The 27,832-nt window shown below is 37.8% G+C and overlaps 3 protein-coding genes across 4 annotated transcripts; 2 read left to right on the forward strand and 1 right to left on the reverse strand.

Annotated features, from left to right (window-relative positions):
• Positions 1 to 3,588: 3,588 nt before the first annotated feature.
• LOC117334461 lies at positions 3,589 to 9,134 on the forward strand. The gene is made up of 4 exons (XM_033894102.1): positions 3,589 to 4,237; positions 4,736 to 4,865; positions 6,592 to 6,872; positions 7,191 to 9,134. Exons 1-4 carry the CDS (start codon positions 4,162 to 4,164, stop codon positions 7,358 to 7,360), a joined length of 657 nt encoding a protein of 218 aa, XP_033749993.1. The 5' UTR covers positions 3,589 to 4,161; the 3' UTR covers positions 7,361 to 9,134.
• Positions 9,135 to 11,488: 2,354 nt separating this feature from the next.
• LOC117334462 lies at positions 11,489 to 14,735 on the reverse strand. The gene is made up of 5 exons (XM_033894103.1): positions 14,611 to 14,735; positions 13,489 to 13,997; positions 12,695 to 12,730; positions 12,085 to 12,180; positions 11,489 to 11,743 (listed from the first exon to the last, which is right to left on the reverse strand). The coding sequence occupies exons 2-5, from the start codon at positions 13,991 to 13,993 to the stop codon at positions 11,736 to 11,738; spliced, it is 645 nt and encodes a 214-aa protein (XP_033749994.1). The 5' UTR covers positions 13,994 to 13,997; positions 14,611 to 14,735; the 3' UTR covers positions 11,489 to 11,735.
• A 979-nt stretch (positions 14,736 to 15,714) lies between these two features.
• On the forward strand, positions 15,715 to 18,812 carry LOC117334463. 2 transcript variants are annotated; one of them, XM_033894105.1, is made up of 5 exons: positions 15,715 to 15,841; positions 16,602 to 16,921; positions 17,101 to 17,136; positions 17,534 to 17,632; positions 18,668 to 18,812. In XM_033894105.1, exons 2-5 carry the CDS (start codon positions 16,606 to 16,608, stop codon positions 18,682 to 18,684), a joined length of 468 nt encoding a protein of 155 aa, XP_033749996.1. In that variant the 5' UTR covers positions 15,715 to 15,841; positions 16,602 to 16,605; the 3' UTR covers positions 18,685 to 18,812. The 2 variants fall into 2 exon arrangements, with proteins under 2 accessions (XP_033749996.1, XP_033749995.1); XM_033894104.1 differs by lacking the exon at positions 18,668 to 18,812 and having other exon boundaries at positions 17,534 to 17,694.
• The last annotated feature ends 9,020 nt before the right edge of the window (positions 18,813 to 27,832 follow it).

Here is a 27,832-nt window from a genome sequence, read left to right on the forward strand (position 1 = left end):
AAATTGAGTGATTGGGGGGTAAAAATTGTGTTTGGCACAAAATATGTCGTACGATTAAATTAGACTACCATTCTCATCTAGTAGATCATATACGTAAAAAAATATCTCTAGCTGCCCATCTCTTGAAGTAAATAGGTTTGTTATCTACTTTTATGTTATTATTGTACCATAGGTGTTGATATATGTTGTCATCTTCATCGACACAATTTGAAAAGAAGTATAGATCAGAAAGTACCTACTTCCAAAAAATTTTTAATTACATTTGCCTTTTTATTTAAAAATTCTTTTCCGAATTTAAATATGGAGTTAATATTACTACCAATAATCCTTTCGAAGATGGCTTTACATGCTCCATTTGATTTGAGTATCCTTTGGACCCATGATAATTTTAGGGCTTTTATGAAGTAATCTATGTTGAACATTTTTAGTCCACCTTCCTCATAAGATTTTATTATTTGGTTTCTTGAGATTCTATCATTTTTACCATTCCATATGAATTTGAAAAAGGTTTGTTCCAAGTCTTTTAAAACTTCACCATTTGGTTTTGGGATATTTGTAAATAAATGGATTAACTTAGGCAAAATTATACTTTTGATGACTGTTATTTTGCCTAACTTAGTAACCTGTTGGACCATGTATGTATAAGTGATTTTACTTCTTTTAGTTTCTCAACATAATTTATTTCAGTAATTTGATGTGTATCGACACTAAGTTTTATTCCTAGAAACGTGAAGGGTTCATCAGTCCAGATCAGGTCCTTTTCTAAGCAGATTCTATCAGCACTGTGTGCCTTGCTACCAATCCAGACACATTTTGTTTTGTCAATATTAGGCTTAAGACCAGAGTATTTTGCGTATTGGTCCAAGATATTTAGTGTATTTCTGAAAGATCTTTCAGAACCATCTAATATGATGCTCGTATCGTCAGCATATTGTGATAACTTAATCTCCTTGTCATTTAATTTAATACCTTTGATGTTTTTGTTATTACGAATCATAATTCCTAGTATTTCTACAAGTGGCAATTTGATATGTGCCTGGATATGCCAAATGATATAATATGATATTGTGAATCAAAAAGTGATACTGATATTTATCACCTTTATGGTATTTTCCCTTTCTGTGATATCGTTATAACTGTTTTGAAATATTGAATAAATATCATTGGATATCATCAACGTTGAATAGTTGAAGTTACATCCGTGACAAGTTACTATGAAGAATGCCTACACTGTTTTGCATATTGTAGCTGATCTGAGTTATTCGTTACCAATATCCCCTCAGAAATAAGTTTTAGATTTCGTTAAAACAAACAAGGAATACCCTAACGACTTACAAACAAAGCGAGGACTCTGGAACAAGTGCAAAATGATAAGGAGACCAGAAGTTCCTGAATGGAATGCGTCTTCAAAGGCTGTCTATAACTATATATACGTGCATGACACAGACCTTTAACATGGAACATATATATGATTCATTGAGGTGTACTTATTCGCAATACTGCACCAACCTGATACGATATTGTAGTTGTTAAGTGATTCTATTACATAATCTATAGAAGTGTCATACTTGAATGTGTTTAAAATGAGACTTTAAAAATCAGAATGGCATTACTATATGCGAAATATACTTTTGGATTTTGATTTACTTTGGATTTTGATTTACTTCTGGACAGGTAGGAGTTTACAAGGATAACACACACACACACACACAAACACCCCCATCACCCCCACCCAACCCCACCCCCGGGTGTGTCAAAAATAAAAATAACAAAACGGTGGATTACAAAAGAGAAGCGTCGAAAGACTTCCAAGTTCGATCAGATTTGTAAATAATGTGTCTACCCAAAATAATCATACTACCTTTATGATGATGATACAATCAATAAAGCTGTGCATTACAAATACCTTCGTCTCGCATCAACACACACGATAACAGACAACGTTATGTTTTACAAATCAAATATTCCCGCGGTTCGCGGCACTATTGCATTTACCGCGCGAGCGGTCGTACAGGTATGGTCACGTGGTTAGAGGCCGGCGATAGCCGCGTAGGGCACTGACGTGTCATTTTCTAGCCGCCCAGCAGGACGCGCGGTACTACTATATTGTTAGAATGGATAAGTCCGAAACTGAAGCGTATTTATCAGAGAGGATAAAGGATGCTGTGGTCAGCTCTCAGAATCAAGTGCTTTCTCATTTGGACACGCTCTTAAGCAGTAAGCTAGAGGAGTTTGAATCACGCATTAGTTCTAAATCTGAGGAGCAAATATCTGTGCTTAAAAACACTATTGAAATCACGGACGTTCATAAATTTTCCAAGAAGAGCTGTGAGGACCAATTTAAATTCAATGTCAAGCTCAAGGCCAAGCTGACGGAGGCCGAGCATGCCACACAGCTCGGGCCAGTGTTCGCCGCTGCGAAAATTTCGGAAGGTATAGCCATGTTAGACTACCGTCAGAAGCTAATTAAATTGGCGGACACTTCTGAGGCTGGATGGAAGGCCGTGGACGAGTACATAGCCAACCCTATCGCCTCTGATTCTGAGGACGAAAAGAAGATGGAAAGTGCTACCTCCAAGGCCAACAGGAAAATTAAGGCCGCTAAAGTAAAGACGGGCAAGAGTGCGAGGGGCAAATTTTCTCCATATCCTCGCCGTTTGGCCGGGAACACGCTCATGGGCAATACGACGACGTTATCCAACCCGGACGACCGGGCGAGTTGGAGGTCTCAGCGCCCCGGCTTATGTCACCGATGTGGGAAGCCGGGTCATTGGCGTCTGGAGTGTCCAGGAGTGTCCGGCGCAGCGCGAGCATTGAACGGAAATAAGTTAAGTACATTTTTGTTTCTTAACCACGTTCGCTTGGTCATTTCTGATAATGTTGTAAATGTCACAATGTCATTGTCAGATACTGGTAAGTCGCATGTCGGCGTTATGGGTGAATGCGTCGAAAGGTCAGTTGGTAAGGTCAAATTACCTGTATCTCCAGTAGGTAGGTTGAGAAGCAGGTTGTTTGTAACAAAGAAGTTAGGGCTTTAGGTTTGTTTTGGTTTTTTTGTTGTTGTTTTTTTTTGGGGGGGGGTTCGTGACCTGGTTAACTTACAGAATGTACGTTCTTTTATCAATTCATTGTCCGTATGTGGTGAGCGATACGCGTCATCGAGGTAATAATTTTATGTTTTCTTCGCGTTTTTTTTTTTTTTTTTGCACATGTACGTTTTTTTTTCGTGCATTGGGTTTTTGTTTAAAATCTAGGTTGTAATTATATTTTTTTTCTGATCTTCCTCCTTCTTTGTAATTTTCTACGTCCTATCGGCGAGCTAACGGCAAATTGATAATTGCGTTTTGTGTTATTCAATTGCTCAGTGGAGTTAGACTCAAACATTCCCGCGGTTCGCAGTAGAAGCGGGAATAATTTGTCTCGTGCGGCACTATTGCATTTACCGCGCGAGCGGTCGTACAGGTATGGTCACGTGGTTAGAGGCCGGCGATAGCCGCGTAGGGCACTGACGTGTCATTTTCTAGTCGCCCAGCAGGACGCGCGGTACTACTATATTATTAAATTTTGTTTTGTAAAAAAAAAAAAAAATTGTTTTCTTTTCGCGGATATTTTTGGTGTGTACATGTACCGAAAGTTTGCTTATTGATTTATCTCGATACCATTTACGATTCTTAGGGGTAATTTATTTTTGCAAGGTTTTTGGCAGTGGTCCGGTCTGTCAGCCGGGAGAGATCGGGCTCGCGGGGTTTAGTCCTAGCCATTGGATACAGGTTTCCGGGTGTGCGAGTTGGTTTCAGTGATCGGTTAACCTCACATTATTGTATGGTGAGCTTTCGCATGAATATTGTGCAGTATAGGTACTGTATAGTACAAGTTCAAATGGTAGTATTAATCATCATAATGTTTCATTGTAGGAGCTTGGGTGCTTGTCATTGATATTTGTTCATTTATATGTTATATGATTAAATGCCTACCGCCACTACGTCCTATCGGCGAGCTAACGGCAAATTGATATTTGCGTTTTGTGTTTTTCAATTGCTCAGTGGAGTGAGACGTAGTCCGCCTTTACTAGGTGCACCTTTGTGGAACCGTGGCCGTGATTATCCAACATAACAGCCACCGATCTTTATATTTCGACAGTATACCATTAGTATATCGATAATGGTGTTGACGAAACACATCGCCATGATGATACCTTACGTGTCCGTTGTAATGGTAGGCTTATTATTCCTTCAAGGTAAGATAATTCTTATTGTGTTCAATGTAGCGATTCCAATGAAAATACCTGTTATTATATTTGTGTTTAATCAATACGGTATCGGTTTGTGGGTATATGTATATATGTTATCATTTTAATATTCGTCAGAATTAATACCATATAGTATTGCCTAATGGTGTATTGAAATTCATACCGATAGTACATGTATTACATTGCCAGCATTTATTATAGAACAGTTAGATATTAAAGTGAATATAAACTGTCACTAACATTTGATGATTCAATAATAAGGATACATACCTCAATATAAATAATGGACGTTTGTTATGTATTCCAATATTTTCTAGAGACAAACCCATGTATATTATCCCCATGAATTCGACAAGAACTAGTTTTAATTCTTAGATGATCCAGTATGAGTTTCCCCAGATATGTTCATGTAATAGACAATTAAATTACGTCGAAATCTTTACGGAAATAATTAACACTGAGCCTGATTGGTTTTATTGTTCTAAGTGAGCCACGCGACCACCTGTTATGAGACAAACGACAACTCTGGCGTTATGGCGACAGTGACTATTTATTGTGAGGACTTCGAGGTCTGCTGTGGAACTGAGAGAAACAGGGAATGTTGTGGAGATGACAGGTACAGTGATTTAAATACAAATGCACAACTGAGGATCAGTAATTTGGATAGGCACGGTTATATATACATGTAGTATCCAATAAGATGGTTCCGCACGACTGAACCTTGTGATCTGATGCAAATTGTGTGATATATCGACCAAGTGTCTCATATCGGAATTCGTTTATTCAGTATTTACCTACGGAGAAAATCTACATATGCTGTATAGATTTAACTAGGACTGATAATTGTTACCGATATTTATTTAAAGCCCGTCTCTCTTTGTCTCTCTTTGTCTCTCTTTGTCCAGTAAGGTTAGTATTACACATCACACGCATACCATTCAAAGTTGTAAAGGTTTGAGGCTTTTACATATTCTGTAAGCGTAAATAAACTTTTTTATCTTGAATTAAAAAATGTATAAAAACACTTATTCTTACAATAGGTCACTTATATGAATTTTCCGATATTGTACGTATAATAGTTGTCCATAGAGTTACAGTAAAATCGACAAAGAGGGACTACCATGTTAGCTTAACAACCTTACAATTGAATAGTGAAACATATAATTGAAAATAGTTATTCTCCATTACTTTAAAAGTATTAGGCAGGGCGTTGTTAAGTTATGATTTTTTTTTTGCTCATTGTAGATAGATAAGCGTTAAAAGCTTATTTAGATATGGGTGATTAGCAAACGTAAATCAATCAACATGAAGCTGACGAACCATGTCATATAAATACACAATAAACTTCCAATGTCTGTATAACTGATAATACAAATAAACTTCCAATGTCTGTATAACTGATAATACACAATAAACGTCCAATGTCTGTTTAACTGATAATACACAATAAACTTCCAATATCTATATACTGATAATACACAATAAACTTCCAGTGTCTATATAACTGATAATACACAATAAACGTCCAGTGTCTATATAACTGATAATACACAATAAACTTCCAATGTCTATATAACTGATAATACACAATAAACTTCCAATGTCTATATAACTGATAATACACAATAAACTTCCAATGTCTATATAACTGATAATACAAATCAACTTCCAATATCTATATAACTGATAATACACGATAAACTTCCAATATCTATATAACTGATACTACACAATAAACTTCCAATATCTATATAACTGATACTACGCAATAAACTTCCAATATCTATATAACTGATAATAAACAATAAACTTCCAGTGTCTATATAACTGATAATACACAATAAACTTCCAATGTCTGTATAACTGATAATACACAATAAACTTCCAATGTCTATATAACTGATAATACACAATAAACTTCCAATGTCTATATAACTGATAATAAACAATAAACTTCCAATGTCTATATAACTGATACTACACAATAAACTTCCAATGTCTATATAACTGATAATACACAATAAACGTCCAATGTCTATATAACTGATAATAAACAATAAACGTCCAATGTCTATATAACTGATAATACAGAATAAAATTCCAATGTCTATATAACTGATAATAAAAAATAAACGTCCAATGTCTAAATAACTGATAATAAACAAAAAACGTCCAGTGTCTATATAACTGATACTACACAATACACTTCCAATGTCTATATAACTGATACTACACAATAAACTTCCAGTGTTTGTATAACTGATAATACACAATAAACGTCCAATGTCTATATAACTGATTAGTGTAATGAAAGTATGTTTTACCTTTTTGTTTCCTCTCAGCGGTGACGACGTTGGTATCATCATTGGTTGTGTGGTTGGGTTGATAGTCCTCGTTATAATTGTGACGATAGTTGTGTGTCTGATCAAGCAGTCTAAACGGCCACAGAAAGGCGCAGTTATCAAACCATATCCAGTGAATTCCAGTGGAGTCGGAAGAAACGGTTATCAACCATATCCAGTGACTTCCGGTGGAGTCGGAAGAAACGGTTATCAACCATATCCAGTGACTTCCGGTCGTGTCGGCACAAACGGTTATCAACCATATCAACCTTATAGTGGCGGTAAGTCGACAGCTAGGAAATGATACAGGTATCAAAATCAGCGATGACATTGTATCTACCTTACTTCCTATCAATACAATAATATCAAGCTTAGGGAACGCTTTCATATTTCAGAATTCATTTTATATTTTCTGTGTTTTCTTTTATCTAAATTCTTTTTCCCAGTTTCCCGATATTTTGCATTTTTCAGCGTTTCCATGATTAATTTGCATATTTTCCTTCTATCTAATATGTTACATGTTTATATATATCATTATTTATTTCATGTTTTTTTTCGTTTTTTTTTTCATTTTCCTTTCAATTTCTTCAATTTTCCAGCTCCCACAACCAGACTGCCACCACTTACCCATAATTACGTTGTGCCTCCGGCAAGGACGGCAGGAGTACCGACAACCCTAAATGTACGGAATGATGTAGCGCCATCTATAAACTCCGGACCAGATAACATCCCTCCCGCATTCAACTATATTCCTCCGAAATTTGCTTAACGATAGTGATTATATCAAAGGACAGATTTTACATATGTTGGTTTGAAAGAAAAATTCAAATTAAAACTGAATTAATGTGAGTATATATGTATCAATTCAATAAATCTGATTATGGATTATTTTTTAACAAATCACTACATCCAAATATCCCTTTGTGACGTACGTAACATCACAGACATCTGATTGGTGCCACTTTCAGTCTTGTTAAACATCCAGCAGTCCGGCGGATATCCGTTCATTGCTAAACGCCGATTGATGAATAGTCAGTGATGATATAACGGAAGTGACGCACATATCAGAGGAGGAAAGATGAGGAGCATATATCTAATGACAATTGTTAGACGGGAGCATGACTATTGGTGAATAACATACAATATTACGTGTTTGTGGAATTACGGGTGCCGCCTACGAGCAAACGTGACAGGTAGTTTGTTTACATTCTGTAGTCGAAGTCAGACGCATATATAAGTAGACCCAGTTATGTCTAGTGATGTAAAACTGTCCGAAGTATACATTTGTATGTATATGTTTAAAAAAAATCCCCTTTTCTGATTTTCTTCTTTACAATCATGATACACAAATGAACAATTATTATCAAGTGGGCGGAGTTTGAATTTATTATTATCTTTAATCTTGATTTGATTTAAACATAGTTATTGCCCCAAAGCTGAGCTGAGGATTAGGCACAAGTTTTTTCTTTCAAATTATCAACGCCTTTTTTTCTAATACGGTTCATATATTGATATTCACATAATAGCATTTAACAAGGCATACAAGTCATAATATAATCAATACATTTTACTTAAAACCTGTTGCTGGATTTGATAAAAAAAAATGCACGTGTATTGCACGTGTCTGACAACTTCTGTATGAATGTTTACTGAGAGATTTTCTTTTCCAAATAAAAATATATCTAGATTCACTATATATATATCTAACGACCTAGAGTTTTGAAAAAGAGTGGTTCGTCCTGCATTATAAAGCTTACATTCTAAGAAAAACGTGTGCAACATCCTAACAGGAATACCAACAGTTGCATGAACCGTTGTCAACCATCTTAACACGGAACAAAACGTGTAGAAGGGTTAAAAGAAAGAAAATGACGAATCGGAAAACAGCATTCTGCGCACAAACTGTTTTGTAAATATGTTATATTGTTTTCCTTATATCGATTTTACGGATCACTTATTTTCGTATTACGGTTGTTCTAACCCGATTATATCGATACTACGGTTTACTGGTCTTATTTTCGTATTACGGTTGTACTTACCCGGTTATATCGATACTACGGTTTACTTGTCTTATTTTCGTATTACGGTTGTACTTACCCGGTTATATCGATACTACGGTTTACTGGTCTTATTTTCGTATTACGGTTATACTAACCCGGTTATATCGATACTACGGTTTACTTGTCTTACTTTCGTATTACGGTTATACTAACCCGGTTATATCGATGTAACGGTTTACTTGTCTTATTTTCGTATTACGGTTATACTAACCCGGTTATATCGATACTACGGTTTACTTGTCTTATTTTCGTATTACGGTTGTACTAACCCGGTTATATCGATACTACGGTTTACTGGTCTTATTTTCGTATTACGGTTGTACTTACCCGGTTATATCGATACTACGGTTTACTGGTCTTATTTTCGTATTACGGTTATACTAACCCGGTTATATCGATACTACGGTTTACTTGTCTAATTTTCGTATTACGGTTATACTAACCCGGTTATATCGATGTAACGGTTTACTTGTCTTATTTTCGTATTACGGTTATACTAACCCGGTTATATCGATACTACGGTTTACTTGTCTTATTTTCGTATTACGGTTATACTAACCCGGTTATATCGATAATACGGTTTACTGGTCTTATTTTCGTATTACGGTTGTACTTACCCGGTTATATCGATACTACGGTTTACTTGTCTTATTTTCGTATTACGGTTATACTAACCCGGTTATATCGATGTAACGGTTTACTTGTCTTATTTTCGTATTACGGTTATACTAACCCGGTTATATCGATACTACGGTTTACTGGTCTTATTTTCGTATTACGGTTGTTCTAACCCGGTTATATCGATACTACGGATTACTTGTTCTGTCTTATTGTCAGTATTATGGTTGTACTAACCTTATTGCCATTTTGAAAATACCTGGATTTGACCTAGATTTACATTTTTGCCGGTTAAGCAGAAAACACGTGCACCGTTATTCCAGAACGCCTTGTTTTATTCTCTTTGAACTTTTCCTTTTGTTTAGGTGTAAGTATATGTTGATATTTCCCCTCACTTAAATTACGACTTTGGTTCCATTGGTTGTTTTTTGTTGTTTGTATCTTATGTTTTATGATATTATCTTATTGTCTAAGTATGCTTGAACTGTGTAAGCGTTCACTTTAGTAATTCATTTCATTCTCTTTAACAGTCATGTAAAATAATCCTGTTATGATATACAGTTGAATAAGATTATGTTTGCTTACATCGTTTGAAATGAGATGATTATGTTTTAAAGTAGTAATTTGATACTGAAAGAGTTCATTCTATCTTTTTCGAGGAAATTTGTCCAAATTTAGATATTGTCTGATTGCAATGAAATTTGGTACAGTATATAGGTACATCATGGGACACCGGTTACTCTTGTAACCTCACTTTAACCTTTTTTTTTTAAAAACAGAATGACTGCCATTTCCCAGCCTCTGATTGGTCCAAAATAAGATATTGTCCAATTTTGAAGAAATTTGATATGTAGGTACATCATGGGACACCGGTCCCTCTGATCAACTCATTTTTACATTTTACCAAAATGGTCGCCATTTCCTGGCCTCTGATTGGTCCAAATTTAGATATTGTCTGATTTCAATGAAATAGGGGTATTATGGAACAGCAAATTCAACTTTATGGGTTTCATTTCCTTGGCAACAAGACAGTTTTACTTATTTTTGTTTAACGTCCTATTAAAAGCCAGGGTCATTTACAATATTTGTAAGGACGTGTTGGTTTTGGTGGTGGATAAAAGCTGGAGTACCAGGAGGAAAACCACTGACCTACGGTCAGTACTAGGTAACTGCCCCACGTCGGTTTCGAACTCGCATCCCTGAGATGGACAGCTAGTGATAAAATGTTGGGACACCTTAACCACTCGGCCCCGCTGCCCAACCTTTAACACAGTCTTCTCATTGGTTGAAATTTAGATATTGAGCGATTTTTGATGAAAAGTGGTAAAACAGAGCTATCGCCCCTTACTACGCTTCATTCTTTCTGTGACATCCTTCAGGTGTCACCCATCTAGTAATTTGATATGTGCCTGGATATCCCAAATAATATTATATGATATTATGAATCAAAAAGTGATACTGATATCTATTTCCCCTTTCTGTGATATTGTTATAACTGTTTTAAAATATTGAATAAAATATTATTGGATATCATCAGCGTTGAATAGTTGAAGTTACATCCGTGACAAGTTACTATAAGCAAAGCGAGGACTCTGGAACAAGTGCGAAATGATAAGGAGACCAGATGGTCCTGAACGGAAAGCGTCGTCTTCAAAGGCTGTCTATAACTATCCATACGTGCATGACACAGACCTTTAACATGGAACATATATATGATTCATTGAGGTGTACTAATTCGCAATACTGCACCAACCTGATACGATATTGTAGTTGTTAAGTGATACTATTACATAATCTATAGAAGTGTCATATTTGAATATGTTTAAAATGAGACTTTAAAAATCAGAATGGCATTACCATATACGAAATATACTTTTGGATTTTATTTTAAATTCTGGACTTTTTTCTTCTTCCATGACAACAATAACTAGTAAGATTACACAGGGATAACACTCCCGGATGTGTCAAAAACAAAAATTTAAAAAATGTTGGATTACGATAGAGAAGCGTCGAAAAACTTTAAAGCAGAACATTACTATGTCTGCTGCTACATGTAACCAAGTGGTTTGAGTGTGGTATCAATATTTACCATTATCATGAAACATGTTTTTATGTTGTGCTTAGTAAGATTAGGCAATACAATAACAGGTTTGTTTATCGCATTGACAATTTCGATGGGTAAAACAACACATCAAAAATTATAAGAGTTCATTCATAAGTAGTTTTGTGGGAAAATATTTTATTATGCAAAATTATTTACACGAATTTCACAAATTAAATGAGATCACAAAGGTATCACGAGACATACACATGTAATATATGGTACGGATTTGTTTTGAAAGTTCAGATGTTGATTGAAGACTGGCTGATGCGCCAGGTTGTCGAATTTCAGTTTCATTTACTGAAATCCGTAGCCTTCTGATGATTCAATCTTCTTACTTCATCCAATGTTGTCAATCACAGACATCAATAACCTGCAGCGAATAAATATATACAGTTATAGTTTTTTATGAAAAGTTCTACGTTCTACAAATTTTGTTAATAAGGAATTATGAAAATGTATTGTTATACGTTTTAGAAAAAGTATGTTTTAGACAGCATTGTGGTTTAATGACGTTACTTGCGATCAATGATTCCAGGAAAAATCTATACCTGAGAAAATTGCTGACAAATAATATATCTCGCTATCAATAGAAAAATAAAATCTGTCATGTTACATTCTAGAAATGATTTGATAGTTCTGCAGATAAACTGCCACCCATCAATTAAAGAAATTATAGATATAGAGTGTATTGCCGTTATAGTAAGTACTTACCTCCCGCAGATGGGTATGAAGGGTAACTAGGGTATCTCCTGGGGAAACGAGTATAACGGGTATATACTCCTGGGAAACGGTTTATACTGTCATACCCTACAGGAAATAAAACATCCCGGTCATCTCAGTACGAAAAATAGTTACATTTATTCTATAGACATCTGTTCTGGCAATCCTGATTTACGGGGCATAGTATACTGTAGTGTACAGAGAAGAAACTGGGATGTTGTTCAGAGAAGGATTATCATTAGCACGATGATTTTTTGATTGCGATAAAATTTTATTGATAAAATATTGTTGTCCGTGATGGATCCAGAGACGACTGGTAAACACCAATGTAAAAACTTACAGCCTGTTTGATAAGCTTGTTATCATTCAATTCATCTTGACTTTATTAGCACATGACTGACACGCTACAGTTATTGGTTAGAACGACATACCTGGAGTATCTGAATCCGACCATTGCGTAATACTATAAGAGCGCATCATTTAGTGCAACTTATAAGTCAGAAATATCAGTTATTTATAGTATTAATCATTTACTTGACGTTTATATAATATTCTTATAATTGACTATATATATACATGTATATATATAATTAATACTCACTGTCTTGCCTGTAGGTTCCTGTTGACCTCTTGTAACCTATAACAAAGTGGTATGTAATGATTAGAAATTCAAAACACCGTGTCAGAATAATAAGCATAGCAAATCAAGTAGAATAGTCACAACTAAAAAAAACACTCTTTCTGGAATATTGCTTTTATTAATTATTTTATGGTGTGTGTGTGTCTTGAAATTCTATCAAAATATGCATGTTCATAGCAGAACATTTGCTGGCTTTAATTATTTGAACATGGCCTTTCTTGGAGATCCATATCATGTTTTCCTTTACATGTTAAAATTACTAAGGCTTCTCTAACACTAATAATGAAGGTTGATAAAGATTTACTATCAAAGGTAGGGTTAATATATCAATGAACAAGATAAATACATTTATTTCAGTAACTTTCAAATGCGTCGTCAATCAATTACATTGTCCAAAAAACCGAATCAAAATTTTAATATACAGGAATAACACAAGGACTTTATTTTAAAGAAGACATATTGAAAAAAAAACAATGTTGACGTGGTCTTTTTAAGATATACATGTATACTTGTGGTACAATATATGTTATTTATTTGTAAAACACGGGGTAGCATGCATCTTTTTGTCTTAAAGACAACAACATACTGTATTATCTATGAAATAATGTCAATTGCATCATTGAGACATCGATACTATTTTCTTAAACGTTTGTGGAATCCTTGAAGTTATGATAGCCAGCATCTGCATACGTCATATCTAATTATTGAATATCCAAAGTATATCTTGTACCTACATAGTGATTAAAGGTACTTACGTCTTCCTGTAACTGGGTATGCCACTTTCTGATGGAGTGTGGGGTGCAATGCGGCACCCTGATGTCTCACCACCCGGGATAGTCCTGTCCTGACGAAGGTATTTCCAACTTGTCCTTGTCTAACGAAGGGGTTCACGACTGGTCTCACACTGGGGTAACCATTCTTTACGTATCTAGGTAATACTGTTGCCACGAAGCCTTTCCTGACTATTCCTGGGTATTTGATGGCTATCTGACTTTTCCTGACAAGTCCTGGGTATACCGGAGCGACTTGACTATTTCTGACCATTCCTGGGAATACGGGGGCTACTTGACTTGGGAATCCTATTGGCGTCTGATCATCCATCATGGGCCCCATGTATCCTGAAACTTGTCCATCATCTACTGATCCCATAGGGTAAATGTTCCCATCATCGTCCTGTGATGGGTAGGTGGGCTGGTAAGTGGAGGCAATAGTCACCCCGACACAAACCATCACATTAATTGCTAGGGTTAGACCGTGCATTGTCCTGAACAAGAAAAAACACAATGCTTGCATGTTGATACGAAAAATCTAAATTTGTTTGAATTTCTGTTGATATTACCTAAGATTTATATAAAAGACAACCAAGATCTGGAACCTTTCAATACCAACTGAGGATTAGATACAGTAGAGTCAAAACTTAATCAAACTGCATCATAGAGTTGTTTTATCCTTCTATGACTAGTCAGTGGTGCTAGGGGCTGAAGTGGGCATACTGAGGGAAATCAAATTAGGCCGAAGAAATGTCAAAATCTAGGTGGGGAGGCATATAATAGCCCCATAATTCAATACATTTCATAATGTTCAAAACTTGATTTCAAAAGAACGTTTTCTTCATTGTAATTGTTGTCATTTGTCAAGAAGGAGAATTATATTTTAGAGCATGCACATTTTTATCTGATTAGAAACATAGCAGGTACGGTAAGTAATATTTACCTCCTTTGTAAAGAGTTATCTTTTAAATGCGTGTGTAAGATTCCCTATTTTATTTTTACTAGATATTCGTCTGAGGAAAAATGCTCTATAATATACCATTATACAAGCTCTGTGAACTGTTCATTACTTAACACTGCAAATTTGACCTCGTACAAAGTACATACCTTGGTTACTGGCTGACAGTAGGTTAGTTCAGTGAGTCTCCGGCTGGACTTGGATTGTGATAACCAAGCAAGAATCCACGACTTTATATACATTTTAATTTCAGGAAATGTAAAGATGACTAAGAATTGAACTGTACCCAATCTACGTTTTTAAATCTTCAACAAAGGGAAGGAATGAGTTATTAGTTTGTGGTACGTAACTCCTTGCTACTTTATGACGTCACAGAATATGGCTGATCTAATTATATATCTCGTAATGAATTCATATATGTATTTTTCGAAGGTATATTATTCTAATGAAGGATACACACGTCTGAATATTAATGGTAGTGTTGTTACGCATGTCACCACATCTAACACCAACGCCTGTCATCAAATTGATGAATCGTGTGATGTTAGCGATCTTCATTCATAAAATGATACGTTTACATCTCAAAAGTATTAAATACTTTACTTAAACACCCTAAATTACTTAAGGACCTCAAGAATCGAAACGTTAGAAAATGTCGTCCTTTTAATACATGTTTTTATTAATTTCTCCACATCAGCTACTGAAGCTCTGAAGCTAGTTTTTAAGTTAGAATCAAATGCCATTTGTATGTTATTGTTTTTGTTTTTATTGTTCATGTTCATGGATTAAATTATATAACATTTAAAAAAATAAGTCATTAATTGATAGTATTATACCAATGGTAACATACAATGACCTCCACAGGTTATTGGCATTTAGACTGAATGGATTTTATTTTTATCGTAGAGAATGACGTTGCTGTGAATTCACTTTTTTCAAATTAAATATTAAATGCATCTTGATTAATGCTATATAAAAGAAGTAAACGAAAATGGTTTATCCGGCACCATAACGAATTTGAATTCATTTGTGAATAACTTAATTACAATTAACATTGTCGGCGTGGTTGTACCATCTCAGTTATAATTTTAGTCAGAGGCCCTATTCTACAGCGTCATACATTTTAATTAATAAAGGTCATCTGATATACGTAGGGTCAGACAGGTAAAACACAGTACCTGTATTATTATACAATAGGTGGTACACCACGGATTGACTGCGGCGACGTAAGGAGTAGTTAAGACGATGATTAATTATATATTCCAATGTAGATTTCTTTTCCTCTTCCTTGTTTGGGTTACTATATTAAGTAGACCTCCAGTGATTACTTCACACATCCTGGCCAACTTGTTTCCAGTCAGTAAACTAACAACAAACAAGGTATGTATGCAATTATTATGGTTGTACGAAATCACACAAGACATAAGTACATGTACATATCAAAACAATTTGAGATAAAGTTGGGCCAAAATGAATCAAATTGCATCGTACGGCTATTTCGTCCTTTGATAATGATTAATCTCGCACAAAGAATTCCAATCCCGATTCGCCTCTTATAATTGTGAAGTATCTCTCTGCTATCAATTAAGGTCGCTGTTATTTTTTTCAATTGTTTCTATATTTCTGTACCATGGATGTCATTTTATGCGTTTTTGTGACAAGTAGGAAGTGCATCTGCTATCGGGGCATTTGTACTTATCAAAATATGAAAGGTAAATACCTTTGATCTGCACATTATCATTTAAATGTCCAGGAAAACCCACTCATTTTGAAATTTCTCTTCAAAATATCATTGCATGAAAACCAGCATGCCAATATTTAGATAAATTATATTTATCCGGAATGATATGGAATCTGTTTTGCTCTACGAACAATAATACACTTAGAATATTCGATAGGCAAATATTATTGGGTCTAAGAAAAATAAAGAACTTTCGCATAGCTTTCCTATAGAACATTTTAAGATAAGGAATTCCATTAAGTTAAGGAATAATGATATAATTGGGTCCTAAAATGTTGACTTCTGAAAAATCTTATGCCACTTTTATTCAATGCAATTATAGGTAATCACCTCGGCGAACCCCAAGACATGTTTAAACAAATTGTCATTATGTAAACATTGTGCGTTTTTCTCGCTCAGGACAATGAACGGTCTAACACTAGCAGTTATTGTCACGCTTTGTGTCGGTGCGACCTTTGCCACCAGTTACCGCACACAGGACGATGATTGGAGCCTGTTCCCCCACGGGTCAGTCAGGAATGGTCATTTGGTCACTGGATACTCTGGAGTGGTCAGAAATGGCTTTGTTGGATCTAGATCTGTACATCCAGGATATGTAAGGAATGGTTTCCTCGGAGTAGGACAGGTTGGGAATGCCTATGTCGGATCTGGACTGTCGAGGGTTTTAGGACACCGTGATACAGTGATGTACCCTACACATGACCAACACTCCGGGAGACGTGAGTTGGTTTTACCATTATTACAAATTGGAAATATGATATTCAGAAACATTTTAAACAGATGACATTCATTAAAACTGAATAACATTTTACAATGCCCATTTTATCACATACTTAATTATATTTGATTGACAACGTATCGTGCCAAGTAAATAACAATAGCTGATATTTTCCTCCAGGTTACAGACGTTCAACCGGAGACTACTCCACAAGCAGTAAGTTATCTCAAAACAAATCAATTAACGAATCAATATTTGTACAGTATTATGATTTAGATAGTTTTCCATATTTGCCGTGACCTTGACGATAACAATAAGGATAATATCTTTGTCCTGTACATCTGTTTGAATTATACTGGCTATTATGGCTTCTTATTGTTTCGTAAAGTAATGTTAAAATCGATTTTGCATTGAAAATGTCCCTGTAACTGTACATAAATGGTTGTGTCTGGCCGCATAATACTGTTAACGCTTGTTTGCCAACAAATTGACACTTTAAAAATCCATGCAGCAGCTTGAAAAGTTATGCCTTATATAGAAAAAAAAATACTCCATCTATGAAATCTGAAGTTATAAGAAAAAACCTTACCATACCAAATATGCTACATTACAGCATTTGACGCATATAGACGTTACCCGGATGTATACCCGAGGAACCCGGATGTGTATCCAAGATACCCAAGCAGATATCCTGGAAGACCAGTGTATGGACGTAAGTATATATCTCGTTCATATTTCAACATCCTTCCCGTGTTATAAATGTCAGCAAGCGAGTCGTGTATGATTTGTCTTGTCAGAATAAGCATTGTCGTATTATAAATGTCAGCAAGCGAGTCTTGTATGATTTGTCTGGTCAGAATAAGCATTGTCGTATTATAAATGTCAGCAAGCGAGTCGTGTTGTAAATGTAATCATACGAGTCATTACAATACATTAGTTTACCGCGATTTCATTTATACATATCTTAACACATCTTCATAGATTCATATATAATAAACGAGCAAAGCAGAGATAAAGATTCTGGAAAACATACACCAATTATTAAAACTTTTTAATACAAATCGGGAATTAGATACAATATATGTAGAGCCGGAAAATTAGCTAAACTGCATGACATAGCTATTTTACACTTCTAGGACTCGTCAGTCATATCTAAGGGCCTTAAGTACTACTTCCTAGGAGGCGACTCAAAATAGGCTCACACAAATGTCCAAATATGGTTTGGGTGATGCAATAGCCGCATAATTCAATTATCTTTTAAATATTTTTCAAGCTCGTGCCTGTTAATAACTGTGCCTTTCAACGTTCGGAAACGATATTGTCAGCTCTGAAGCCGGCTTGCTTGTGAAATCCAAAAAGGCATAGAGTGGCAATTTTAGCACGTGCATAACAATAACCTCATTTATAACATTGATTACGCAGATCTCGTTATAGGAGCAGCAAAGTGGACACGATTCGCTCATATGTATATTTTCATCCCCATATTCCACTATACAATGCACATATTTATCATTTGATTTAATTTATATATCTACATATTTTGATAGTATTACGGAAATCTTATCTCACAACGACAAATCATAGTACAAAAGTGGTATAACATGCTTATTTAATAATTATAAATATATAAATATTTTAGTATTGTTATTATTTGTTGTAGATAGCATTATAATAGTAGCAATGGTTATTGCTACACATCCTTTGTTCTCTCTTTCTAACAATTGATTTGCGTCTTTTGTATTTTCAGAACGAGTAGCGTACTAGAAGACCAGCATGCTTGTAACACGGACGATGAATCTTTAAGACTATACATGCTCATCCATTCGACAAAATCCATTATTTGTAATGCTATTGATATGTGATATATTAAAATAATTAAAGCGCAAAATTGATTTTTGTCTCTATATTAGCTGTGAGTAGTTTGGTTTTGACAGAGGTGGCTTGATAAGCGTATACAGCAAAATACATGGCAAATGTAATGTCTAAAGCTAAACATACCACAACGAACGACAGGTCAACGACAACACGGCTTTATGTTACTGTTCCAACTAATCATATCCTAAATTTCATTTGAAGATTCCAATCGTTTGATCTCCAGATAAGTAATACCATATCAAACTGATATATATCTAACTAAATCAACATAGCAATGCTAAAAGGTAATGTAGTTTGAAACCTAATGTATTTGAACTACTGTAAACGTGGTTATTTTCGCGGGTGGTTAATTTCACGATTTCGTTACGTAAACTATGCGCCTTCGTTTGTAGTTCGAGTATACTCAAATTATTATAATTTAATTTTGTATGAAACACGCCTTTTCATTGGCTGAAATAATTTTGTTATACCTCCATAACAAAATTTTTGACGTTGCGAAATGTAACGTCATTTTTGATTGGCTGATGACGTTGCGTAATAATTTATCACAGAAAAGAGTTCGCCAAAGAAAGTGAAATATCTTGGTGTGTATAAGACGAAATTAAATTATAAGAATTAACATTAATTATTTATTCTGTTATACAGTCATAACATAAAAAACTGGAGTGTACTCTCTTCATAAACCGCTTCGCGGTTTATTTAGAGTACACTCCAGTTTTTTCTGTTATGACTGTATAACAGAAAAAATAATTGATGTTAATCCTTAAATAATACACGCGGGGGCAATTTTCACGATCAAAAAGACTCCTCGCGTAAATTTCCACGTTTATAGTAATATAGCAGTAGCCAAAGTATCAAATAAGACGATCTTTTCTATCTGTAATATAGCAGGAGTTTAACAACTCTATAGTAATGATCTGACACCAAACAGACTATCAACGCCAAAGAACAGGAACAAGTCACTGTGAGCTAACGTTAAACCGATAAATGGCTTATCAACACTATAACGTTCCTACATGTGGCGGTTATCAACGTTCCTACATGGGGCGGTTATCAACGTTCCTACATGGGGCGGTTATCAACCTTCAACGTTCCTACATGGGACGGTTATCAACGTTCCTACATGGGGAGGTTATCAACGTTCCTACATGGGACGGTTATCAACGTTCCTACATGGGACGGTTATCAACGTTCCTACATGGGGAGGTTATCAACGTTCCTACATGGGGCGGTTATCAACGTTCCTACATGGGGCGGTTATCAACGTTCCTACACGTGACGGTTATCAACGTTCCTACATGGGGCGGTTATCAACGTTCCTACATGGGGCGGTTATCAACGTTCCTACATGGGACGGTTATCAACGTTCCTACATGGGGCGGTTATCAACGTTCCTACATGGGACGGTTATCAACGTTCCTACATGAGGCGGTTATCAACGTTCCTACATGGGGAGGTTATCAACGTTACTACATGGGGCGGTTATCAACGTTCCTACATGGGACGGTTATCAACGTTCCTACATGAGGCGGTTATCAACGTTACTACATGGGGCGGTTATCAACGTTCCTACATGGGGCGGTTATACATATTCCTACATGGGGCGGTTATACATATTCCTACATGGGGCGGTTATCAACGTTCTACATGGGTCAGTTATCAACGTTCCTACATGGGGCGGTTATACATATTCCTACATGGGGCGGTTATCAACGTTCTACATGGGTCAGTTATCAACGTTCCTACATGGGGCGGTTATCAACGTTCTACATGGGTCAGTTATCAACGTTCCTACATGGGGCGGTTATCAACGTTCCTACATGGGGCGGTTATCAACGTTCCTACATGGGACGGTTATCAACGTTCCTACATGGGGAGGTTATCAACGTTCCTACATGGGGCGGTTATCAACGTTCCTACATGGGGCGGTTATCAACGTTCCTACACGTGACGGTTATCAACGTTCCTACATGGGGCGGTTATCAACGTTCCTACATGGGGCGGTTATCAACGTTCCTACATGGGACGGTTATCAACGTTCCTACATGGGGCGGTTATCAACGTTCCTACATGGGACGGTTATCAACGTTCCTACATGAGGCGGTTATCAACGTTCCTACATGGGGAGGTTATCAACGTTACTACATGGGGCGGTTATCAACGTTCCTACATGGGACGGTTATCAACGTTCCTACATGAGGCGGTTATCAACGTTACTACATGGGGCGGTTATCAACGTTCCTACATGGGGCGGTTATACATATTCCTACATGGGGCGGTTATCAACGTTCTACATGGGTCAGTTATCAACGTTCCTATATGGGGCGGTTATAAACGTTCCTATATGGGGCAGTTATCAACGTTCCTACATAGGTCGGTTATCAACGTTCCCACATTGGGCGGTAATCAACGTTCCTACATGGGGCAGTTATCAACGTTACTACATGGGGCGGTTATCAACGTTCCTACATGGGGCGGTTATCAACGTTCCTACATGGGGCGGTTATCAACGTTCCTAAATGTGGCGGTTATCAACGTTCCTACATGGGGCGGTTATCAACGTTCCTATATGGGGCGGTTATAAACGTTCCTATATGGGGCAGTTATCTACGTTCCTACATAGGGCGGTTATCAACGTTCCTTCATTGGGCGGTTATCAACGTTCCTAAATGGGGCGGTTATAAATGTTCCTACATGGGGCGGTTATCAACGTTCCTACATGGGACGGTTATCAACGTTCCTACATGAGGCGGTTATCAACGTTCCTACATGGGGCGGTTATCAACGTTCCTACATGGGGCGGTTATACATATTCCTACATGGGGCGGTTATCAACGTTCTACATGGGTCAGTTATCAACGTTCCTATATGGGGCGGTTATAAACGTTCCTATATGGGGCAGTTATCAACGTTCCTACATAGGGCGGTTATCAACGTTCCCACATTGGGCGGTAATCAACGTTCCTACATGGGGCAGTTATCAACGTTACTACATGGGGCAGTTATCAACGTTCCTACATGGGGCGGTTATCAACGTTCCTACATGGGGCGGTTATCAACGTTCCTAAATGGGGCGGTTATCAACGTTCCTACATGGGGCGGTTATCAACGTTCCTATATGGGGCGGTTATAAACGTTCCTATATGGGGCAGTTATCTACGTTCCTACATAGGGCGGTTATCAACGTTCCCACATTGGGCGGTTATCAACGTTCCTAAATGGGGCGGTTATAAATGTTCCTACATGGGGCGGTTATCAACGTTCCTACATGGGGCGGTTATCAACGTTCCTACATGGGACGGTTATCAACGTTCCTACATGGGGCGGTTATCAACGTTCCTACATGGGGCGGTTATCAACGTTCCTACATGGGGCGGTTATCAACGTTCCTAAAAGGGGCGGTTATCAACGTTCCTACATGGGGCGGTTATCAACGTTCCTATATGGGGCAGTTATCAACGTTCCTACATATGGCGGTTATCAACGTTCCCACATTGGGCGGTTATCAACGTTCCTACATGGGGCTGTTATCAACGTTCCTACATGGGGCGGTTATCAACGTTCCTACATGGGGCGGTTATCAACGGTCCTACATGGGGCGGTTATAAACGTTCCTACATGGGGCGGTTATCAACGTTCCTATATGGGGCAGTTATCAACGTTCCTACATATGGCGGTTATCAACGTTCCCACATTGGGCGGTTATCAACGTTCCTACATGGGGCAGTTATCAACGTTCCCACATGGGGCGGTTATCAACGGTCCTACATGGGGCGGTTATCAACGTTCCTACATGGGGCGGTTATCAACGTTCCTACATGGAACGGTTATCAACCTTCCTACATAGGGCAGTTATCAACCTTCCTACATGGGGCGGTTATAAATTTTCCTACATGGGGCGGTTATCAACGTTCCTACATGGGGCGGTTATCAAAGTTCCTACATGGGACGGTTATCAACGTTCCTACATGAGGCGGTTATCAACGTTCCTACATGAGGATGTTATCAACGTTACTACATGGGACGGTTATCAACGTTCCTACATGGGGCGGTTATCAACGTTCCTACATGGGGCGGTTATAAATATTCCTACATGGGGCGGTTATCAACGTTCCTACATGGGTCAGTTATCAACGTTCCTATATGGGGCGGTTATCAACGTTCCTATATGGGGCAGTTATCAACGTTCCTAGATAGGGCGGTTATCAACGTTCCCACATTGGGCGGTTATCAACGTTCCTACATGGGGCAGTTATCAACGTTCCTACATGGGGCTGTTATCAACGTTCCTACATGGGACGGTTATCAACGTTCCTACATGGGGCGGTTATCAACGTTCCTACATGGGGCGGTTATAAATATTCCTACATGGGGCGGTTATCAACGGTCCTACATGGGGCGGTTATAAACGTTCCTACATGGGGCGGTTATCAACGTTCCTACATGGGGCGGTTATCAACGTTCCTACATGGAACGGTTATCAACCTTCTACATAGGGCAGTTATCAACCTTCCTACATGGGGCGGTTATAAATTTTCCTACATGGGGCGGTTATCAACGTTCCTACATGGGACGGTTATCAACGTTCCTACATGAGGCGGTTATCAACGTTCCTACATGAGGAGGTTATCAACGTTACTACATGGGACGGTTATCAACGTTCCTACATGGGGCGGTTATCAACGTTCCTACATGGGGCGGTTATAAATATTCCTACATGGGGCGGTTATCAACGTTCCTACATGGGTCAGTTATCAACGTTCCTATATGGGGCGGTTATCAACGTTCCTATATGGGGCAGTTATCAACGTTCCTAGATAGGGCGGTTATCAACGTTCCCACATTGGGCGGTTATCAACGTTCCTACATGAGGCAGTTATCAACGTTACTACATGGGGCGGTTATCAACGTTCCTACATGGGGCGGTTATCAACGTTCCTACATGGGGCGGTTATCAACGTTCCTACATGGGGCGGTTATCAACGTTCCTACAGTGGGCGGTTATCAACGTTCCTACATGGGGAGGTTATCAACGTTCCTACAGTGGGCGGTTATCAACGTTCCTACATGGGGCGGTTATCAACGTTCCTACATGGGGCGGTTATCAACGTTCCTATATGGGGCGGTTATCAACGTTCCTATATGGGGCGGTTATAAACGTTCCTATATGGGGCAGTTATCAACGTTCCTACATAGGGCGGTTATCAACGTTCCCACATTGGGCGGTTATCAACGTTCCTACATGGGGCGGTTATCAACCTTCCTACATGGGTCGGTTATCAACGTTCCTACATGGGGCGGTTATCAACGTTCCTACATGGGGCGGTTATCAACGTTCCTACAGTGGGCGGTTATCAACGTTCCTATATGGGGCGGTTATAAACGTTCCTATATGGGGCAGTTATCAACGTTCCTACATAGGGCGGTTATCAACGTTCCAACATTGGGCGGTTATCAACGTTCCTACATGGGGCGGTTATCAACGTTCCTTCATAGGGAGGTTATCAACGTTCCTACATGGGGCGGTTATCAACGTTCCTACATGGGGCAGTTATCAACCTTCCTACATGGGGCGGTTATCAACGTTCCTACAGTGGGCGGTTATCAACGTTCCTACATGGGGCGGTTATCAACGTCCCTACATGGGGAGGTTATCAACGTCCCTACATGGGGCGGTTATCAACGTTCCTACATGGGGCTGTTATCAACGTTCCTATATGGGGCGGTTATCAACGTTCCTACATAGGGCGGTTATCAACGTTCCTTCATGGGGCGGTTATCAACGTTCCTACATGGGGCGGTTATCAACGTTACTACATGGCGCGGTTATCAACGTTCCTACATGGGGCGGTTATAAATATTCCTACATGGGGCGGTTATCAACGTTCCTACATGGGTCAGTTATCAACGTTCCTATATGGGGCGGTTATCAACGTTCCTACATGGGGAGGTTATCAACGTCCCTACATGGGGAGGTTATCAACGTTACTACATGGTGCGGTTATCAACGTTCCTACATGGGGCGGTTATCAACGTTCCTACATGGGGAGGTTATCAACGTTCCTACATGGGGCGGTTATCAACGTTCCTACATGGCGCGGTTATCAACGTTCCTACATGGGGCGGTTATCAATGTTCCTACATAGGGCGGTTATCAACGTTCCTACATGGGGCGGTTATCAACGTTCCTACATGGGACGGTTATCAACGTTCCTACATGGGTCAGTTTTCAACGTTCCCACATGGGGCGGTTATCAACGTTCCTACATGGGGCGGTTATCAACGTTCCCACTGAAGAGGGAAATATGTCATGCCAGTGAGTATGTGATATGATACTGTAGCATATTGTAGTGGGAGATATGATATATCCTGCCATGGTGCCTGTGACATTATATGTATCGTATACTGAACCGGGAAATATGTCTTCCTAATGAGGATGTGACATGACAACTCAGTAAAATACCACATTAGCGACCCTTGTGTTGGCCTCCTTAAAAGGGAACCGTCTTACAATGTTGATAGTGGGTGAAACAGTAGTAACCAGCCACCATCCTGTGTAATAATGCAAATGAAGTTGACTTGGTGTTTTTTTAAACAAAGTATTTAGTTTTAATAAAATATCACCCTGCTACATGTAAACTCATACTTCATTGTATTATGATTGATGATTTTATTATTTTCTTAGTGTTTGTCACATGATCATGTTATTTGGATCCACAGACAGGTCTGACCTTTGTCACGCGATCATGTAATTTGGGTCCACAGACAGGTCTGACCTTTGTCACGCGATCATATAATTTGGGTTCAGAGACAAGTCTGACCTTTGTCACGCGATCATGTAATTTGGGTTCAGAGACAGGTCTGACCTTTGTCACGCGATCATGTTATTTGTGTTCAGAGACAGGTCTGACCTTTGTCACGCGATCATGTAATTTGGGTCAACAGACAGGTCTGACCTTTGTCACGCGATCATGTAATTTGGGTCAACAGACAGGTCTGACCTTTGTCACGCAATCATGTAATTTGGGTCCACAGACAGGTCTGACCTTTGTCACGCAATCATGTAATTTGGGTCAACAGACAGGTCTGACCTTTGTCACGCAATCATGTAATTTGGGTCAACAGACAGGTCTGACCTTTGTCACGCAATCATGTAATTTGGGTCAACAGACAGGTCTGACTTTTGTCACGCGATCATGTTATTTGTTTTCAGTGACAAGTCTGACCTTTGTCACGCGATCATGTTCTTTGGGTTCACAGACAGGTCTGACCTTTGTCATGCGATCGTGTTCTTTGAGTTAACAGACACGCATGGCTTTTGTCACGTTATCATGTTGTTTGGGTTCATCGACAGGTCCGACATTCGTCACGTGATGGATGTTCTTTGGGTTCACAGACAAGTCTGACCTTTGTCACGCGATCATGTTTTTTGGGTTCACAGACACGCATGGCTTTTATCACGTAATTATGTTCTTTGGGTTCCCAGACACGTCTAAATTTTGTTGCTAACTATGTATGATACAGATTTGTTTTCGTCAGTAACATGTATTAACACAAATGTCAAAACTAACCTTATTTACAATTTAAAACACCGATATTATACATGACCTTATTATCATTTTTTGAACAAAAATAAATGCTCGTGATATTTAAACATTCTTCGATTAAAATATTGCTTTCGATTTTGCCAGAAAAATAGTAGAAAAAAAGCCCGTGATTGTTATCAATTTAACATCGTATCACTTGTTAAGTGAGACAAAAATAATAACATAACATTTGAAATCACACATAGGGGATCACGAAGGATTGATAGGTATCCCTCGTGTCTACTTGAACTATGAACTTTAATGATTTAAATGTCTGAAGAAAATTTCGAGCATAGATTCATTATCTGCGAAGTTTCCATGATCGATAGGGTTACTATTTTGAATGGGGTTAGTGTTATGTCGTTCGTGTTTCGGTGGAGTTTTGGCTACAATTGGAAATCTGACCAACAGCATGGACTGTTTCAGTCACAGAAGACGAGGATTTCAACAGGTGTATGATACAGGTAAGTAAATGTGTTGATGAGCCAGAAGTCATTAGAATGAAGCTGTATCTTTATACAAACATACACATAATTACGGGCTGTGTAATGTTAGTGTTAAGATTCTATATTACACATGCAATCATACAAGTTACATCTCTAAAAAAATTGATCCACGTTAAACGTGTCTAAATGAATCAAGAATAGTGTGAAAGGCACCGTACATGATATCAAATATCGTTTTATGATTTAATCATCAGACTATATCGATATCATTAATATTTTTATTCTTTAATTACTTAAACTATCGCAGTTTAGGAATTCAATGACTAGGTGCTAATTGTTTTGTATTGAATTCTATAATGCTCAAAAAATGATAAATCTGAACTTAGGGTTTCACTATATCCAAAACTTAGCATGGACACTATTCAATTTAAATTGAAATCAATGTACAAACATACCTGAACCCTTATTCATGACACCGTGCTCAGGATCAAATACGCACTTTGTGCTCAGGCTCAGTTACGTTTGTTGATCAAATCGGAAAGACTTCAAGTGAGATATTATATTCGGTGTTTAGATTTTTCTTTTACAATGCTATGTCATCACTTAAGTGAGATTAATAGAATGTTGGGTTGAGCGCAGATTTAATGCTTGAGCATGGGAATGATTTCATGAATACATGCCCTGATTGAGTTGGAATATATGGACAAGTTATATGATTGTTTAATAAATCATGTTTTTAATCAATTTATAATATGTTTAATTGTACCAAAGTTTAAAACGAGCCTTAAGTATAAAGCAGGTGCGAGCTATTTACCAGAATCAGTGCTAGTGAAGTTGGAGGGGGGTATACTGGACTTAGATGTAACCTTCTTGTAGACATTCTTCCTTGAGATGAGTGACATAGACGCGATGCGTCAAAGCTTATGCCTGTTTGTCGCTTTATGTGTTTAGCTAACCTGACATTTGTGTCAAATTGTACTCGGCGCGCTTAGAAAACTTCAATCG

Source organism: Pecten maximus, chromosome 9, assembly GCF_902652985.1.
Source record: "Pecten maximus chromosome 9, xPecMax1.1, whole genome shotgun sequence".
In the NCBI taxonomy this organism is placed as follows: domain Eukaryota; kingdom Metazoa; phylum Mollusca; class Bivalvia; order Pectinida; family Pectinidae; genus Pecten; species Pecten maximus.